This window comes from Zeugodacus cucurbitae, chromosome 3 (assembly GCF_028554725.1).
Source record: "Zeugodacus cucurbitae isolate PBARC_wt_2022May chromosome 3, idZeuCucr1.2, whole genome shotgun sequence".
NCBI lineage: Eukaryota > Metazoa > Arthropoda > Insecta > Diptera > Tephritidae > Zeugodacus > Zeugodacus cucurbitae.
Window position 1 is genome coordinate 43,990,493 of NC_071668.1, and position 19,883 is coordinate 44,010,375.

The window sequence follows — 19,883 nt, forward strand, 5'->3', positions numbered from 1 at the left end:
GAACTTAGCCTTTCCTTATTTTTTACAAATTGTTTTGGGCTATCGACACAACCTTATACAATTGAACAATAACAAAAATATTTTAACAAAGCAACAATAACAACCTTCAAAATATTATTTTTTTGTTTTCTCTTTTTATATTTTTCTTGTCAACTCGAATACAATTCTCTTATTGATATCTTCCTCGCAATTTTTCCATATTTACTCACTTTCTAATCTTTTACTGGTCTTCCACGAATATTTCAAGACTAAAATTAGCCAGATCGGTTTGAACTTCAACAACCAATAACTTCCCGATTTTAGAAAATTTTTAATTTTCTCCGCGGAAAGTTAAAAAAATTTAGGGGTGGACCACCTTTAAAATTTAGGAGGATGAAAAATAGATGTTGTCCGATTCTCCACCCTAGCCGATATGCACGCTAAGATTCACGAAAATCGGTCGAGCGGTTTTAGTTTTTTCAATAACGTACACCGTGACACGAGAATTTTATATATTTGATGTATGGCAGGATTATTCCTGCCTCTTCTTCTTATGAAGAATTGAAGTTTAGAGGACTACACTACGGTGGTCTTTTAGTGTTATACCCTCTCATAAAACGCATTGCTTTGCGTATACCCGTAGCCTGCCGCCAGTACCTTTCCCTGTCTTTCCTCACTTCATTCCGGAACACCTCCCTAATTGTGTGTGGCCCCACTGCTATAAAGCGGGACTTTGTCTCATAAAAAGATATAGCTTTAAGTGCCGCTTGGCTCCCACTCATAATAGCAATGTGTTCATTCCAATATCTGCAATCGATGGTAACCCTGGCGCATCGGTAGATAGCGTAGACTTCTGCCTGAAATATGCTAGGGAACATGCCCATTGGCACAGAGAGGGGGCTTCCTCTACTGTCTCACGAGGGGCGCTCCAAGTGTGTCTATCTTACTGACAGTAGCTTCCTGCTTTCCTGAACACACCTTGGACATTAGCGCTGCTTACGTCTATTTTATTTGGGGGCTTAGGCCGCCAGGGGCGCATACGAACCGCGCTTCCGGAGAATTTTATAAGACACATCGTCAATACAAATGAAGAGCCTTATGCCGGAATCTTCGATGGTACTGTTGAGAGTTCGGCAAGCTGAGGTGTTAATGCCCTCATTCTGTGCCTTTTTTAGGTCCAAGGCGAACGCCAGAGGTGCTTTAGCACTCCTAGGAAGGAATACCGTCATGCTATGCATTGGTTGTATCTCATCTCCTTGTTTTGCGCAGAGGACTGGACCATTCCACCCTTCAAGCTTGGGAGCAGTCTCCGTAAGCCAGGTGGTGGTCTCTTCGTCTCTGCAGTTGACAAGAAGCATACCTGATCTGAAGTAGGCGCCGTTGAAGGATAGAGCGTGCCTCCACCCTTTAGCTACCTATTTCATTATCATGTTTTGGAGAACGGTGAGCGTTTTTGGTTCCATGGCTTCCGCTGGGTTGTTCAGTGGCAGAAACGCTATGCGTATGCTTCTTCGAGCATCAGCATACCTGCGTTTGCTCTCTGATACCCGCGTTGTTTTCTGGACCTTAGCATGCCCACTTTTCTCCTGTGAGGGGATTTGCCTTAACCGTTTGGAATTGGGCATCTGTTTTCTGATTTGCTTGTAGGTAATGGACCACCTACAACCATGGCAAATCGTTCAAATGGCGCTTCATCTGACCATGACACTCTCTTACTGATTGACGACAACCAACCCATTAAAATCAATTTTTCCATAGCTTTCGTGATTCTCAATAAACCTAGATTTGGACCTTTGTGCATCTCATTGCGAACTTTAAGTAATCTTTCCTTCCGACCAATCATGAGAGATCTGGAGATTTGGAGATCCTTGTATTTCCTTCAGATTACAATCTTTTGTCCATGACACTTCTGCCATCTCTGGGGTCACCTGCGTCGATATATGTGCCTCCTGCTCCTTCAGCTATGTATACACCTGTACTGAAACCTGTGTATACCATACTCTCCATGCACTTCCTCTGCTCTATTTAAGATCACCTCCATCGACTCCACATCCTCCAACTGTGAGACAAAATCTCTTCATGTGTTTTCAAAGGTATTGACATACGCGCCTCATTCGCTTCCAAAAATGTGGCCATATTCCCCCCATGCTCTTCCAGCTATCTTAACATATCTGCTCTATTCGAGGTCACATCCATGGACTCCTCCTCCTGTTTTTCCAACTGGGAAGACACATCCGCTATATATGAGTTCACCTGCCCGGCCTGAATTTTCTCCTGCTCTTTTAACTGTGAAGAAATCTTCGATCTACCTTCCTCCATTTGCTGGTACGTTTCGAACCGTGACAGCTTTCAGCGAACAGCGAACATTCTGGCAACTACGAATATCGATGTCTGGATAAATCTGGCAAGCTATCGATTTCGATTGTTGATTCTTGTTTGTTCTGGTACCATTTTCGTTACAATATAGCAAAGTGTATTCAACAAAGTGAACTAAGTATTTGACATACCCGTTTTTGACAATAAAATAGTAAACAATTCATTTATTTGTTTACATTAACCCGTCTTTTTTTATCTTGAACAATATAATATATATTGATAAAATTGTTTGCAATTTGTCAGTTGGAGCACAAAACATTAGTAAATTGCTTCCATGAGTTGTTTTGCATAATCAGAAAGTATTCGGCATTTTCTTTTATCCATTTAAAAAATATTTTTTTGGTTTGAAATTTGTTTACTTTTGAATTTCAAAATTTTATTTTTGAATAAATGTAAGGGTTAAATCAATGGCAACAAACATGCCAAATTTGGGTAAAAAAAAATTAAATGTCATATACTTAGCTCACTTTGTTGAATACACTTTGCAATATAGTGTAACGGATTTCCAAAATCTGTCGTTTACTCTAAAACTCTACCTTGAGTTCGATCACTGGATTGTCAAATAAAAGTCACTGTTTAATGGTTATACACTTAACTTTATTTCTAATTGAACAAACTTAACACTTTATTACTCGTTGTACTTGTTTACAACTTCTTGCACTTTACTCGGCAACTCTCTAATTAGAACTGTGTCCTTATATACCCGATTGTTAGCAAGTTATCGTCACTCGAACATTCTGGCAACGACGAATATCGATGTCTGGATAAATCTGGCAAGTTATCGATTTCGTTGTTGATTCTAGTTTATTCTAACATACATGTTCGTCACACTGCCCTCCACTTAAGTCTGATCGTCCCGATTAGACATACTTCCAGAACCAAATGCTGCAAGCCGTTCTAGATGAACCACCTTCATTTTATTCCTAGGTCTTCCAATGGTTTGTATACGATACACCACATCATTTATCCGTTTAATAACCTGGTATGGTCCTTCCCAACTACATTGAAATTTTGGAGACAATCCTTTCTTCCGTTGTGGGTTATATAACAATACCCAATCTCCTTCCACAAATCCTTCTGAGTTCATTGCCTTGTCGTATTTTGCCTTCATTTTATCACTCATGATTTGCGTCCGCTGCCTCACCATAGCATGAATTTCTCTCATTTCGTCTTCTAGGGCACTGTTGGCTTCCCTAACATTCTTTCCACCATTTGCGTTTATTCCGAACTTTAAATCAATCGGTAACCGAAGATGATGACCAAAGATTACCTTTGCTGGAGTCTGCCCCGTTGTTTCATGTACAGCAGACCGATAAGCCATCAGGAACAAAGCTATATGGGTGTTCCAATCCTTTTGATACTTGTCTACCACTTTCCTTAGATGTTCTTCTAAAGTTCGATTGAAACGTTCTACCATTCCATCGGATTGTGGATGTAGGGCTGTTGTACGAGTTTTCCGTATACCCAATTTTAGGCACATTTCCTGGATTAGAGCTCATTCGAAATTCCTTCCTTGGTCAGAATGTAATTCTATTGGAACACCATACCTTGTTACCCAATTATTGATGAATACATTCGCTACTGTTTCAGCTTCTTGATTAGGAATTGGATATACTTCTGGCCATTTGCTGAAGGAATCCATAACTACCAAAACATATTTGTTTCCTAATTTGCTGGTGGGAAAATGACCGGCTACATCCATGGCAATTCTTTCAAATGGGGCGCCCGAATTGTACTGCTTCATCTGGCCGTGACTCCTGGATTTCGGCCCTTTTGCTTTAATGCACTCAATTAGCAATCCATTCCGTGACTGATTGCCGACAACCAACCCAATAAAATCTATGCTTTAGTTTTTCCAAGGTTTTTGTGATTCCTATGTGCCCTCCACTTGGACCGTTATGCATCTCCTTAAGTACATCAGGAATTCTAACTTTCGGAACGATTATAAGTGTTCGGGAACTTTGTCCATCTTCGCTTTCCCATACTCGATGCAAGCAGCCAGATACCAACTTTAAACTGTTCCACTGTGCCCAATATGCTTTTGCAACTGGACTCTCTGCAGCTATTTCTTCTCTCGCTGGACGCTTCTTCAGCTCCACTCCATGCATTATCAGTTCCAAATCTGGATCTTCTTGCTGACATTTTCGTAAATCCTTTGGATCCCAGCCTTCTGTGTTAGTTATTGTCATTAATCGGACATCTATAATGTCTTCTTTAGCTTCAGCTCTCGAACAATGTCTACATTCTAAATTTAATCCGTATTCCCATGACTACTACCTTTTCGATGTTCTATAGAGAAGTCATAACTTTGGAGTCTCTCAATCCACCGTGCCAACTGTCCTTCTGGATTCTTGAATTGCAGAAGCCATTTTAATGCTGCGTGATCTGTCCTTACTCGAAATCGCTACAGGTACTTATGGAAATGTTTGATGCACTTCACCAATGCCAGTAATTCTCTTCGCGTTATTTAATGAAAAGTGTTTATTTTGGGCTAATTTACCTAAAAGTGAACTCAAATCTTGGCGCCCCAGAAACTAAAATCTCCCCCAATAATTCTTCTCTGGCTTACTTATCGTCTGGCTATAATACGCGACCACTTTCTCATTCCCGTCAATCACTTGTGATAGAACGCCTCCTATAGCATAGCCACTAGCATCCGTGTCCAAAACGAACGTTGAGCCTGGAACTGGATATGCTAACATTGGCGCAGTACATAATCTCTCCTTCAGAGTTTGGAAGGCCAATTCCTGTTCTTCATTCCATTCAAAGGCTCTGTTCTTCTTCGTGAGTTCATGGAGGCTACTAGCTACGCTGGCGTAATTTGGAACGAATCGTCGGTAATACGTACACAGTCCAAGGAAACTCCGCAATTCATGTAAATTTTGAGGTCTGGGCCAATCCTTTACTGCCTCTATCTTTTCCTGAGCTGTACAAATGCCCTTCGTTGTCACTTTGTGTCCTAAATAGCTAACTTCCTTCTTGAACAGAGAACACTTCTTTGGGCTCAGTTTTAAACCAGCGCTGGCTATGCGTTGGAAAACCTCTTCCAAATTTTTGAGATGCTCATCAAAGCTTTTACCCAACACGATGATATCGTCTAGGTACACCAAACATGTCTTCCAGTGTAATCCTTTTAACACTTGGTCCATAAGCCTCTCAAAAGTGGCAGGAGCGTTACATAACCCAAAGGGCATTACAGTGAATTGCCATAGACCATCTCCAACGCTGAAAGCCGTCTTTTCTTTGTCTTCTTCGTTTACTTCCACTTGCCAATAGCCACTTTTTAAATCGAGTGTTGAAAACCAATAGTGCCTGATAGTGAGTCTAGGGTGTCATCTATTCTAGGTAATGGATAACTATCTTTCTTCGTGACATCATTCAACTTTCTATAGTCCACGCAAAACCTCATGTTACCATCTTTCTTCTTCACAAGTTCTACAGGTGAACTCCATGGACTCGATGATGGTTCAATTATGCCGCTATCGCTCATTTCACGTATGGTCTGGCTTACAACTTCTCGTTTGGCTAATGGAACGCTGCGAGGAGCCTGGCGGATTGGTCTTGCATCTCCGGTGTTGATGGAATGTTTCACAATTTTGGTTCTACCTGGTTTGGATTCATCTTTGTCGAATATGGTGGAGTATCTGAGAAGAAGTTGTTTGGCCTTCTTTTTATGGTCTACCTCTAGTTCCTTGGTCCATGCATTAATCTCGTTTGAAATATCGTTTTTACAACTGGAATTATCCTCAAAATGTGTTTCGCAATTTATTACGGCCTCAATCTCCTGACACTGCCCTAATATAGCTCCTTTGGAGACTGTGACTGGTGACTTACACTCATTAAGAACTCTTACTGGAACTCTTTTGTCTTGTCGTGTCATAGCCAGGGTTTTTCCTATAAGCAAGTTTGGTAAAGATTCTTTTGCACCTTCAACAACCCACAATGTGTTCGTCCCATAGTCTCCATCTATTTCTGCCCAAATAATTGCTTCTGATTTTGGTGGAATCTTCTGATTTTCTGTTATTAACACTTCTCTAACGTTGCATTTGTTATCATAACCAAACATAAGAGGCACTTCCATATTGGTATAAGTCATAATTTTGTTTTCCATGTCTAATTTGATTCCTTTACTGGCTAGAAAGTCTACTCCAATTATGACTTCGTCGACAATATCTGCCACTATAAAGTTATGTAACACGGCTATTTTTCCTATTCCAATTTCGCACGTTACTTCCCCGAGAACTTGAGCATCATCTCCAGTTGCAGTACGTAACTTTGCACCAGCTAGTGGTTTTACTTCCTTGTTAACTAGATCCGATCGAATTATGGAATGTGTTGCTCCCGTATCCACAGTGAGAATGCGCTTTTTACCATCCACGCATCCACTAACGGTAACGTTGTTTGTATTTCTATTTATTTGAGAGACAGAGATTACAGGGCATTCACTTGAGGGAGCCAGCACGCGCCCCTTCCGACTGGCTCGCTTTAGTTTAACGATTGGGTGCTTTTCAGAGTTGGTTGGTCTTCTTCAGCTTTGCGTTTCCGTCGGGATAAATAATTGGGTCGATTCGATTCCATATTGCAATTACGTGCAATATGGCCGCCTTTCCCGCAGTTGAAGCATTTAACCACACCATCATTTTTCTTACGTGTTTCTCCAGATTTCTCCAACATTTTATGCATTTCTTCCAAAAATTTCTTCGTCCAGGCAGGCTCTTCTATTTCTACACGATGAGCTTTAAATGTTCTGTTACTAAGTAAAGAGGCAGTTTCGTGCGTTAGAGCAAAGGAGACTGTTTCTGCAAATGTCAATTTTGGGCATGCTAGTGCAGAATAGCGCGTATTCTCGTCTCGTATACCATTAACGAAACTGTGGATTTTTATATCCTCTATATATTCTGCGGACTTATGCGCATAAGCCAAGTGAGCTAACCTTTCCACTTCCGTAGCAAATTCTTGCAGATACTCACTAGCTTTTTGTTTACGATTTTGCAGTTCGATTTGGAAAATTTGTCTCCGGTGCTCACTTCCATACCGTCTTTCTACAGCAGCCATCAACGCTTCGTAACTGCTTGACTCGCAATTGGGTATAGTTTGTAGAATTTCCGCAGCAGCCCCTTTTAAAGCCACGAACAATTGGGCAACTTTGTCTTCCGCATTCCATTTATTCGTATCTGCCGTCTTTTCAAATTGGAGTTTGAAAATCTGGAACGGAGTTGTGCCGTCAAATGATGGAGTGTATACTTTGACAAGTCCTGTTGGCACCATTGGTCGGTTTAGTTGCAGGTCACGGAGACGATCTTTCATTTCTTCCACATCAGCTTTAACTTTATCTTGCTCTTCTGAAATCTTTGTTGGCACTTCTGCTATTTGGGAAGTTACCTGTGATATACGGGCGTCCTGTTCTTTCAACTGTGCTGACACTTGAGCTGATATCTGTGATAACAGCTGTGTTATTTGTAAGGACACTTGTGTTGACAACTGTGACTGCTGTGCTTTCATCTCCATTAATTCTACTGACTGCGCCTGGAACTGTGACGACATCTGCGACGACAACTGCGACAACAATTGCGACGATATCTGCGAGGACATCTGGGATATTGCAGACAAAACCATGTTCATGTCCTGTATCCCTGAGGAACATGTAGTCTCTTCCTTTTCTTTTATCTTAGTTGTTGATTCTTCCAACACCGATTCGAAAACATATTCGTCAACGTTAATGTTTTCTTCTTCCTTCGCCTCTCGCAACCGAGCTTGTAACTCAGCTTTCAACCCATTCGTTGCTAAGCCTCGTTGTTCCAACTCCTTTTTAAGTTGTGGTATCTTTAATTCACTGAATTTAGCCATTATCTCTTATGGAATTTTCTTTGTCAATCCCACTTCTGACACCAATTGTAACGGATTTCCAAAATCTGTCGTTTACTCTAAAACTCTACCTTGAGTTCGATCACTGGATTGTCAAATAAAAGTCACTGTTTAATGGTTATACACTTAACTTTATTTCTAATTGAACAAACTTAACACTTTATTACTCGTTGTACTTGTTTACAACTTCTTACTTCTAATTTCTTGCACTTTACTCCCGATTGTTAGCAAGTTATCGTCACTCGAACATTCTGGCAACAACGAATATCGATGTCTGGATAAATCTGGCAAGTTATCGATTTCGTTGTTGATTCTAGTTTATTCTAACATACATGTTCGTCACAATAGTATATGGCCACCTCACCAATTCATTTCACTGAATATAAACGGCATCACCGCCTCTTTATAGTCAATAGGGTATGTTCAATGTACATGTTTAGAAGTCAGAAATTATTCAAGGGCCACACTCCTTTCTTTGACACTTGCGCTTTTATTTCGCTAGTTAATTTTAGCCAAAGGTTATTTACATCAAATTATTTTCGTTTGCCACTAATTTTGTGGTACAAATCATAGCTTTAAATTGAATGTGGTGATTTACTTTTGGATTTTTTTTCTAATATAGGCAGCTGGAGTCGTTTGGAGCCCTAGGCAAAAATTGATTGCGAAACGACTATCTGAGGCCCTCACTCACATATATATACTTGCATAATGAAGATATGGACATCGGAGCACACATTCAACCACCCGTGGGAAACAGTTACACAGGCAGCATGGCGGAAGTATCCAAATCCGATGACTCCATCTATAATTGGGACAGATGTTGTAGAACGTAAAGTGGTAGACGGAGTGTTACATACGCACCGCCTTGTTCAGTCTAAGTGGTATTTTCCAAAATGGACAAATTCATTGATTGGTACTGCTAAAACATGTTTTGCAAGTGAGCGCTCTACTGTGGACCCGCAACGAAAACAAATGGTTCTTAAAACCATAAACTTGACTTTCTGTCGGCATATATCGGTTGATGAAGTCCTCTATTACGAACCACATCCCACGGATTCAAGTAAAACCCTCCTTAAACAGGAAGCGTCTGTCAGTGTGCAAGGTGTTCCATTGTGCCATTATATGGAGGATATGCTAACATCAACGATCAGCATGAATGCTGGCAAGGGTCGTCAAGGTCTTGAATGGGTAATTGGACGAATAAATGCAGAAGTCAAAGGAATTGCCGAGTCTGCCGATGACTTCTTAATGAAAACAAAACACTCATTAGATGATATGACTGAAAGTGCTCGTAAAAGTATGGATGAAATAAGCGTGCAAGCTGCAAAGGCAGCAAAACATATTCACATATAATTGATGCCATATAAGCAAAACCCGAGAAGCATGTGATTTTTGTGAATTTTATATTTGGGGTGTATGAAAATAAAAAGGCTACTGTGACAAAAGCGAGTACTTGGATTGAGACTATCGTACAAAATGAATTACCAATAAAATATTTTATTTGTAAAACAAGAAGTTTTAAAAGAAATTTTATTACTCTTGTTTTTTCGAAAATTAATAATAAAAAATATTTATTACGGTTATTCGATTGATCCATTAAACAATCGTATACCTTCATGTAATTGTTTTTTTTTGTTAAGGCAGGCGTCTAGTGACATTTAGACATTCAGTTCTTATTATCTTATTCGAATAGAAATTTGCTGCAATTTCAAGGGAGGTGAGATACGCTCATCGATAATCTAAGTAATAAATAATATATATATATATCCCTTGTATATATATATATACAATATATATATATATATATATATATTGTCAGAATCTGATATATATATATATATATATATATATATATTGTCAGAATCTGATATATATATATATATATCCCTCCCTTGAAATTGCAGCAAATTTCTATTCGAATATATATATATAATCTAATCGATAATCTAAGTAATATATATATATTTGAATTTAATCTTCAAAAGGGGCTTGAATTTAACGTTCTTCCATTGTACATTTATTTGGATACTTAAACATCAGGTGTGCTTTTCTAACAGATTGTCACACCTTTTTTTCTACCTTAATCCCAAAGCGACCAAACAGAATCCAGTTGGAAGACTACTATTTACACTCTTGCAATAATAAATTAATAAATTTAATTACTTTCGACATCATTTTACAGACACACAAGTTCTTGAGAATCCTGAAAAATATTTTATTATTATATTTTTTATGTAAATAATGTTGTGGAGCGTCGTGATTGTCTTTCATAGCAATCAAAAAACGCGATTTTCTTCAAGTGTCTTTATCATTCCTGCTCTAGTATTAAAATGCAGATTGACAATTACATCTTGTTACTTTTTTGTAGTGTGTTTTTCAGAAGATTAAATTGGTCTGAGACGATATATGTACATACATATCATTCTTACTTTAAGAAAAAATAAAGAAAGATAGAATTTTTCTTGTACTGAGCTAAGTTTAAATAGTGTGAAAATAAGTAGTGCGATTGTCAGAATCTGATATAGGTTATATTCACTTTTTAAAATATTATTTAATCTCTTTTTTATGGAATGGCACAGTAATGGAAATATTTGCATTAATTTTTTATCAACACTGATCTATATAAAATCGTATCACCAGCCTAATTTGAAAATAAAGTATTGATAATCACTAGATTGATACAAAATTTCAGTATTCTGTATATGTATTGCTTATTATTGATAACCTCGAAGAAAAATATTACAACCAAAACATATCATATACATATGAATGTATATGCATAAGTAAGTAAGACAGTTTAATAAACTGAAGCGTGAACATACATTTTTGTATTTTATTTTTCAGTTGCTGTCTAACAACGCTGCCCAAAGGTTGTTGTTCTATCAATAAAGCTACTGCTTGATCCGGCTGCGCCACACGTGGTATTGAAGAAAAATATTTACTAAGAGGATTGTCACCATGCCGATTTTACGATATTTTTCAACGAATACATGGAGCGAATCGCACAAGCTGAGATTACTGAAACAATTGCAACAAGTAAGAATCCACTTCATATGATGGAGTAGATGATATGGTTTACATACATACATATATAGAAATAAAGTGTGTAGTTACTCTGACGTTGTTTTATGTAAGGTATGAGTATGATGTCTCTAATATGTTTTATATAGGCATAGTCGCTTCAGTATAATAATATAATATAAAATTATAACATATGAATGCAATGAGGATTGGAAAGTGCCATTTTTAATTGATTAATTGTTAAACTTAACTACTATTTTGAGATTCCAGCTTTCGTTTTAAGTTCTGACTCTATGTTTAAAATCATATCCTTAAGTTTAGTGTAAGTTAAGAGACACCCATTGGTATATCTTTGGTGTGAACTTGCGTTATTCTGATCTTTTATTGGAGACTACAACGAAAACTCTGTATAATGCTACTCCATTCACTGTTAATATGTATTATTCCGATGTAACAATTTTTATACAGAATACAAAAAGTAACTCTATTTCTTTTCTATTTGTTTTATCATGAGATCTCAGTGTCATTTCTCAGTCTTCAAAAACTCAAGTTTTGTGAAATCATCCTTTTGTCAGTGAATGTCTCAAATTAAATTTAGTAAGACAGTACGAAAATCTGATTCATTTGCCTTTTGTTTGTTTGATAACTCAAGCAATTAAGAAGCTAAAATATCATATAAAGCAAATAGTCTGCGTTATATTATACATACATATTATGTATTCATATAAAAATTTAAAACTTGTTTCCTTTGGTAAAAATTAATAACGTTTATTTATTTTTAATAGATATCTGGCAATATTTTATCACTGGAAGTAGAAAAGTGTTATTATGTGGAATCTACTCCTTCTATTGAGGTTGATACAAAGGAGGAATATTTATTACGCTGGTTACTCAAAGATCCGCAGGCTGATGTCTCTTCGTTGGATTATAAAAGCATTTTGATTGCACACCCTCAATCTTATCTCATGGAAATTGGTCCCCGCTTTAATTTTTCTACTGCATTCTCAACTAATTGTGTTAATATATGTCAAAATGTTGGCTTAAATAATGTAATACGCATAGAGATGTCTATGCGCTATCTTATTGAGTTCAATTCAACTCAAATGATGACACAAACATTAAAGGCTCAGCTTTTTGATTTGCTTAGTGATCGCATGACGGAATGTGAATATACTGAAGATAATTTACCAATAAATAGTTTTATTGAACAGCTTCCGAAATGTCAAGAGCCTTGGTACCATGTACCTCTTTTAACAGTTGGGCGACCAGCTTTGGAGAAAGTTAATTCTGAATTGGGTCTTGCATTTAGCGACTGGGATATGGATTACTATACGCATCTCTTTCAAGAAGTTCTAAGACGAGATCCGTCTACTGTGGAACTCTTTGATTGTGCTCAAAGCAACAGCGAGCATTCTCGTCACTGGTTTTTTCGAGGCAAGATGTTATTGGACGGACAAGAAGAGCCTGACTCCTTAATAAAAATGATAATGAATACTCAAAACTATAGTAACACTAATAATACTATAAAATTCAGTGATAATAGCAGTGCGATACGTGGCTTTAAGCATAAAACAATACGACCAGACAAATTTTATGAGCCAAGTTGCGTTAACTTGGTCAAAACAGAATCAGATTTAATTTTCACAGCAGAAACACACAATATGCCAACAGCAGTGGCTCCTTTTAGTGGAGCTACCACCGGTACTGGTGGTAGATTAAGGTGAGTACTAAAATCAGTTTAACGACTATATAATAGTTTCATATGATGATATCCGAAATTGATTCTTGGCTTCACTTAATCTTTGTATAATGAATGTACCGAACCAGGATTTACATTCGACTAAGGTCTGTACAATAGCACCCAAATTAATTGGGAATGTTTGCTGCTGTTACCGCAACAACAACAACAAAAAATAGTTTTTACATACTAGATAGGAATAATTGTGTATATGTATGTACATAAGTACAACAAATCGTAAGCTGATTATTGTCACTCCTACAAAACTCTTTTGCTTTACATTATATATAACGCGGTAGTCTATACTACTATTATAAAGAGGAGAGATTTGTATGTATGTTTGTAATGAATAAACTCAAAAACTACTGTGCCGATTTCATAAATTCTTTCACCATTGGAAAGCTACATTCATCCCGAGTAACCGAGACTCCGTGATGGAGAATCTTAATCTGAAACTGAAAATCGTCTAGCAAGTCATTCTCTTCGCATCGCAATCGCATGCCAGAGCGTCGAGTAACGAACGCGGAAAGAACATACATATGTATGGGAGAGTTTGTATAAGTGTTAAAAACTTCTAACTTTTGAAATGTATATTTAAACCCGTGCGAAGGCGGAGCGGTCTGCTAGTCTATAATAAATTAAACATACATACATACATATGTGTCATAGAAATTTTTGAATTAACGTATTTCAGTACTAACTCGCCAAGATGTAAGGAACACATATACGCATTTACTCCAAAATGGTCATCCTTATAATTATGCGACATCGAATAAAATACATATGTATATACTACATAAGTACATTGTGTAACTAAATAAACTAGCAGTCAAGTCTTCTATAAAAAATATATTTTGTCACCTAACTTTTTTTGTAGTTCGCTTTTGGAGTATAGATAACTTGTAAATAAATTCAAATCTTAATAAAATACATATCTATATATTTATTTTAGGGATGTCCAAGGTGTGGGACGTGGCGGTATACCTATAGCTGGAACGGCTGGTTATTGCGTTGGTTGTTTAAACATTCCAGGTTCGTATACATTTTTCAAATATTAAATTAAAAATATATATAATAAAAATATTATTCTTTATCAAATGCAATGCGATATATGACGTGTATGTATTACATCAATAAATATGTATGTACATTTTTTAGTAAGAATAATTTATATAATATATAATTTATCAAGTATTTATATATAAATGCTTACTACACAGGATATACACAAAGATACGAGCAGAATACTTTTGAATATCCTTCATCTTTTGCCAAGCCACTTAAAGTTTTAATTGAGGCAAGTAATGGCGCATCTGACTACGGCAATAAATTTGGTGAACCAGTAATTGCTGGATTCGCAATTTCATATGGTCTCGAAAACTGGCTTGGTGAACGCCAAGAGTATGTTAAACCCATCATGTTTAGTGGCGGAATGGGCATAATGGACTCAAGAATGCGTCAAAAAGTTGATCCCAAAAGAGGTAACGATATATAAATAATACATATGTATATATTTTACTTACATATTTACTATATTTGAAATTTGTAGGAATGCTACTAGTTAAAATAGGTGGACCTGTATACCGTATTGGTGTAGGTGGTGGAGCTGCCAGTTCTGTAGAAGTACAAGGCTCCAGTAATTCCGATTTGGACTTCAATGCCGTTCAGCGGGGTGATGCTGAAATGGAAAATAAACTTAATCGAGTTGTACGCGCCTGCATAGAAATGGGTGATAATAATCCAATATTAGCCATACACGACCAGGTAACATATTACGCTTTGCTCATTATATATACATTGAAATTCTGATATCAATAAGATTCTATAATAATTATATAACACTGTAAAACACTGGATATTGGATCAAACCTATTTTTCCGGGAGATTGAGTCATAAGTAAAAAACGTGTGTTCTTCGAGTTTTGTTATCCTCCAAAATTGAAATAAATGCCCTCGATGTTCGAAAAATGGCTTATTTAAAACAGATATTAATTTTAGAATATAGTCACTAAAAAATCTAAAAGATGTATTCAATACAAATTTTCTTTTCAATGGTGTATAAAATGTTTCGGTCAATCTTATATGACAGATGTTATTAGGGGTTAAAATTGCATGTTCGAAAAAAATGAAAGCTTTACATTTCGAAAAATATCTAATTTTTGAAAATTGTGTATGGTTGTGAATGTGATTAAGCCTCCTTCCCCCATATTTATTTAATTTCAATTCCGGAGAAAACACTTAAATTAAATATTTAATTTCTTTGAATTAGAAGAAATTTTAAAAATTGTGTCAGTATTTTCGGTTTAGATTATTTATTTCATTTGTCAAATAAGTTTGATCGAAACACCACCATTTGAATAATAATAAAGGGAATTTTAAGATTTCCAATTGTTCCCTTGAATATTTTACTGTTGTTATTATGCTATTATTCTGGCTCAATCAATTCAGAAATTCTCTTAATAAGAATTTCGTTTTTCCGACGCCACATATACATACTAACCTCTTGCATACACCTCTCTCAATACTAATAGCTTGATGTTCTTCCCTAGGGTGCTGGCGGTAATGGCAACGTTTTGAAGGAGTTAGTAGAGCCTGGTTTCGCTGGAGCAGTCATATTTTCGAAAGAATTTCAATTGGGTGATCCTACCATAAATGCCTTAGAGTTATGGGGTGCAGAATATCAAGAAAACAACGCACTGATTTGCAAGCCTGAACATCGTGAGGTATTGGAAGAGATTTGCTCACGTGAGCGCTGTCCAATCAGTTTTGTTGGTGTTGTTACCGGAAATGGAAGAGTGACATTGGTTGAAAGTGAGGCTGATTTTGAACGCGCTCTGGAGTTGGGGGATAATTTTAATTCATTGGGTGCTATACCCTTTGATCTTGAACTGAAGCATGTACTTGAGGATATGCCAAAAAGAGAATACAAATTGGACCGTATTCCAGAAAAGCTAAAACCGTTATCATTAAATTCGGTTTTCAATAATTCCGAATGCTTGAAGAGCGTGTTAAGTCAATTGTCCGTAGGAAGCAAACGATTCCTTACTAACAAAGTTGATCGGTGCGTTACTGGTCTAGTGGCGCAGCAACAATGTGTAGGACCGTTACACACTCCTTTAGCCGACTACGGCTTAACTGCAATTTCATACTTTGGTAAAGAGGGCATAGCTACATCCATCGGTACTCAACCTATAAAAGGCATCCTTAGCGCTTCTGCAATGGCACGTATGTGCGTAGCTGAAGCTGTATCCAATTTGGTTTTTGTAAAAATCACCGAATTGGCAGATGTTAAGTGCTCTGGAAACTGGATGTGGGCAGCGAAATTACCTGGAGAAGGTGCCCGTTTATATGATACTTGCAAAGAAATGTGTGCAATGATGAAGGAACTACATATTGCAGTTGATGGCGGAAAAGATTCGCTTTCTATGGCTGCAAAAGTGAATAATGAAACTGTAAAGTCTCCGGGTACTCTTGTAATTTCCACATACGCACCTTGTCCAGACATTACCGTAAAAGTCACTCCAGATCTAAAGGGACCTGCATTAGGAGAGCAAACTGCACTTGTCTGGATTAACATCGAAGGCAAGTTTCGTTTGGGTGGATCCGCGCTAGCTCAAGCGTTTTCACAGCAAGGAGACGAGTGCCCAACAGTTTTGCGAAGTGATATTCTTGCTAAAGCTTTCAGCACTACACAAAACTTAATAGAAGAGCAAAAGCTCTTAGCTGGACACGATATTAGTGATGGTGGCCTTATTGTATGTTTATTGGAAATGGCAATCGGAGGATTGTCTGGAATTCAAATTGACTTAACCAATGTGATGGAGGCGTTAAAGAATGCTCACATCGATAAAGCAGCAAAAATGATAGTTAAACCAGAAATTGCTGTCTTATATGCTGAGGAGTGTGGTTGGGTGATTGAGGTGCCAATGAATTTGCTATCAGAAGTTCAAAATATCTTTACGAATAATGGCGTGCCAAACTATTATTTAGGTTCGACATGTGGTCATGGTCTCAATTCGACCGTAACTATTAAAAATCATTCCGATACCATTCTTCATAGCGATGTTAAAACTATTTTCCAACAATGGGAAAGAACAAGTTTTGAAATAGAAAAGCTACAATCCAATCCAGAATGCGCTTTGGAAGAATATAATTCGTTGAATTATCGTTCCGCTCCTAAATATAATTGTACTGTCGACTTAAATGAAGAAATACGTGCACTGCGGGCAACAACAGTAGTGAGCGTTGCTGTTATTCGTGAAGAGGGCGTCAATAGCGATAGGGAAATTATGGCATCTCTAATGAAAGCCAATTTTGAAGTTCACGATGTCACTATGTCCGATTTGTTATGCGGTAAGTGTTTCCCCGTGAATTTTATGATTTTAATTAAAAACTAAAAGCTTATATTTGTTTAAATGTTATTTAATCATCACTTATTAATATTCGAATATTCATATACCCAACCTTCTTGCATTATAAATGTAAATGGTATATATACTTTTATTTTTATTATATTTGAAACTCCGATTTCGCACGGGTTTAAACTAACATTTCGAAAGTTATAAGTTTTTACACACTTATATACATTCTCCCATACATTAGTATTTACTTTCCCGTTTCTTGCGTGAGTTCATTTAAAAAAGGTAAAATGAGGAAAATTCGAACATGAAATTATATTATATTTGCAATGAGCTAAAACTTGATTACGACCTCTAGTCTTTGGTGTCTGTTGCCTTTCTCTCTGATTATGAAGGCGTTGGGAACGCTCACAGCTCCTAGTGCGATCTTGTATATTTCTAATATTTTGTTCTTCAAGCCGCTGCACACGCTCCGTACTCAACTTTGAGAGTACGCGTACTTGGGAGGTTTTGAAATTTTGTTCAGCAAGCAGCTGCGAGCGCTCGTTACTCGACTCACTGGCAAGCGATTGCAATGCGAAGAGTATGTCTTTTCGAGTTTATTCATTACAAACATGCATACAAATCTTTCCTCTAAATAATAGTAGTATAGATTTATTTTAGCTAAAAAGTTGTTTATCAGTGCTCAGTGTCTTTTAAGTACAATAGAATCATATTAATTTCGGTTAGTTTAAGTTCTGCGAAATACGTTTATCAATTTCTATCGACGAAAACATCTGTTAATAAACCTGTGGCTTATTCAACTTTTAATATATGTTCTCTATTTTTACAGGAAAAACTAATTTGGATCGATACCGTGGCATCATATTCCCTGGAGGATTCAGTTATGCCGATACTTTGGGTTCCGCTAAAGGTTGGGCCGCCAATATCATGTTTAGCGACTTACTTGCTCCGCAATTTGAAGCATTCAAACGTCGTCAAGATGTCTTTTCTTTGGGAGTTTGCAATGGTTGTCAACTCATGGCCTTAATCGGGTGGGTAGGAAACGTTACCATACCCAACAAACAAGTTATTGACATGCCGGATGTTGCCGTTCTTCATAATAAATCGGAGCGCTTTGAATGCCGCTGGACAACAATACGCGTTGAAGATAGTATATCTATAATGCTGAGTAAATTGAAGGGTTCAGTTTTGGGTTGTTGGATATCTCATGGTGAAGGCAGATTTTCATTCCGTAATACAGAAATTTTGAATTCACTCAAATCAAATCGATGCGTTGCTATAAAATATGCCGATGACATGGGGAACGCGACTGAAATATATCCAATGAATCCCAATGGAACTGTTGATGGCATAGCAGGTCTATGCTCAGAGGACGGCCGTCACTTGGCACTCATGCCACATCCGGAACGATGCAGCGCCATGTTCCAATGGCCCTATGTCCCAGCTGACTTCAAAATTAATTCCGTAGAAAGCCCATGGCAAATCATGTTTAATACAGCCTATGACTGGTGCAGTAAATAACTGAATATTTAAATTTGTGTTCTTATAAAAACTTATTTTTTATATTCCGTTTTTTAACTGCTAATTATACTATGTCTTGTAATTTCTATAATTTTGATGATTAAAAAAACCAATATATATACTAATTAATTTGTACTAATATATATGATTTCTTAAAAAACAATGGATATTGGCACAAATATTGAAATTTTAAGTTTTATTTTCAAACAAGTAAGAGAGGTCTACGTTCTGATATAACCGCACATTTCATACTCTGGCAATTTATTTATTTAATTTTATTAAAATAACACACATCCGATCTCTAAATTCGGTATAAAGTTCCGTAGAATAACAAAAATCAATATATATGGTATAAGAGGGTCACAGTAATTCCAAGGGGCCGATTTTACTAATTTTCGAAACCAAGATACATTACATTCATTCACTTATGATATCTCATGTATTAACCGATATATACGGTATAAAGTTTGGAAGTTTGAAAATCCTAATATTAGGTACATGGGAGCTACGGCAAGTAATTACTCGCTTTTATCAATTTTTGTCACAAAGGCACGGTAGGAAGAGAATTTCCCTTTACATTTTTATAAAATATCTGGAAGATTTACAAATCTATGTATATAAAAATTACATGTCACGTTGTTTGTCCGGGATTGGCGCCTAAATTACTGAACCGATTTTAATGAAATTTTGCACACGCCTGCAGTTTGGTCCAACTTAAAAGATAGATAGATATATTAAAAATTTTAGTCGCAATGTCCATCCGTCAATCCATTCGGCCATTCGGTCAAGCGATAATTTGAATTGAAATCCATATCTTCTTCTTCTTCTTGACTGGCGTAGACACCGCTTACGCGGTTATAGCTGAGTCCAAAACAGCCCGCCACGTATCCCTCCTTCTGGCAGTTTGGCGCCAATTGGTTATACCAAGCGAAGCCAGGTCCCTCTCCACCTGGTCCTTCCATCGGAATGGAGGTCTCCCTCTTCCTCGGCTTCCTCCGGCGGGTACTGCATCGAATACTTTCA

At 37.1% G+C, this 19,883-nt stretch overlaps 3 protein-coding genes across 6 annotated transcripts; 2 read left to right on the forward strand and 1 right to left on the reverse strand.

Annotated features, from left to right (window-relative positions):
* Positions 1–6,840: 6,840 nt before the first annotated feature.
* Positions 6,841–7,971, reverse strand: LOC128920323 (uncharacterized). The gene has a single exon (XM_054227404.1). It carries the CDS (start codon positions 7,969–7,971, stop codon positions 6,841–6,843), a length of 1,131 nt encoding a protein of 376 aa, XP_054083379.1.
* A 625-nt stretch (positions 7,972–8,596) lies between these two features.
* LOC105219539 (protein slowmo) lies at positions 8,597–9,842 on the forward strand. 3 transcript variants are annotated; one of them, XM_011195751.3, is made up of 2 exons: positions 8,597–8,738; positions 8,843–9,842. In XM_011195751.3, the coding sequence occupies exon 2, from the start codon at positions 8,929–8,931 to the stop codon at positions 9,571–9,573; it is 645 nt and encodes a 214-aa protein (XP_011194053.1). In that variant the 5' UTR covers positions 8,597–8,738; positions 8,843–8,928; the 3' UTR covers positions 9,574–9,842. The 3 variants fall into 3 exon arrangements, with proteins under 3 accessions (XP_011194053.1, XP_054083205.1, XP_011194054.1); XM_054227230.1 differs by having other exon boundaries at positions 8,615–8,637; XM_011195752.3 differs by having other exon boundaries at positions 8,652–8,780.
* A 942-nt stretch (positions 9,843–10,784) lies between these two features.
* On the forward strand, positions 10,785–18,989 carry LOC105219540 (phosphoribosylformylglycinamidine synthase). Of its 2 annotated transcripts, XM_011195753.3 has the most exons (8): positions 10,785–11,003; positions 11,065–11,256; positions 12,027–12,961; positions 13,932–14,011; positions 14,200–14,460; positions 14,529–14,743; positions 15,528–17,331; positions 18,169–18,989. In XM_011195753.3, the coding sequence occupies exons 2-8, from the start codon at positions 11,179–11,181 to the stop codon at positions 18,858–18,860; spliced, it is 4,065 nt and encodes a 1,354-aa protein (XP_011194055.2). In that variant the 5' UTR covers positions 10,785–11,003; positions 11,065–11,178; the 3' UTR covers positions 18,861–18,989. The 2 variants fall into 2 exon arrangements, with proteins under 2 accessions (XP_011194055.2, XP_054082685.1); XM_054226710.1 differs by lacking the exons at positions 10,785–11,003; positions 11,065–11,256 and adding an exon at positions 11,805–11,846.
* Positions 18,990–19,883: the final 894 nt, after the last annotated feature.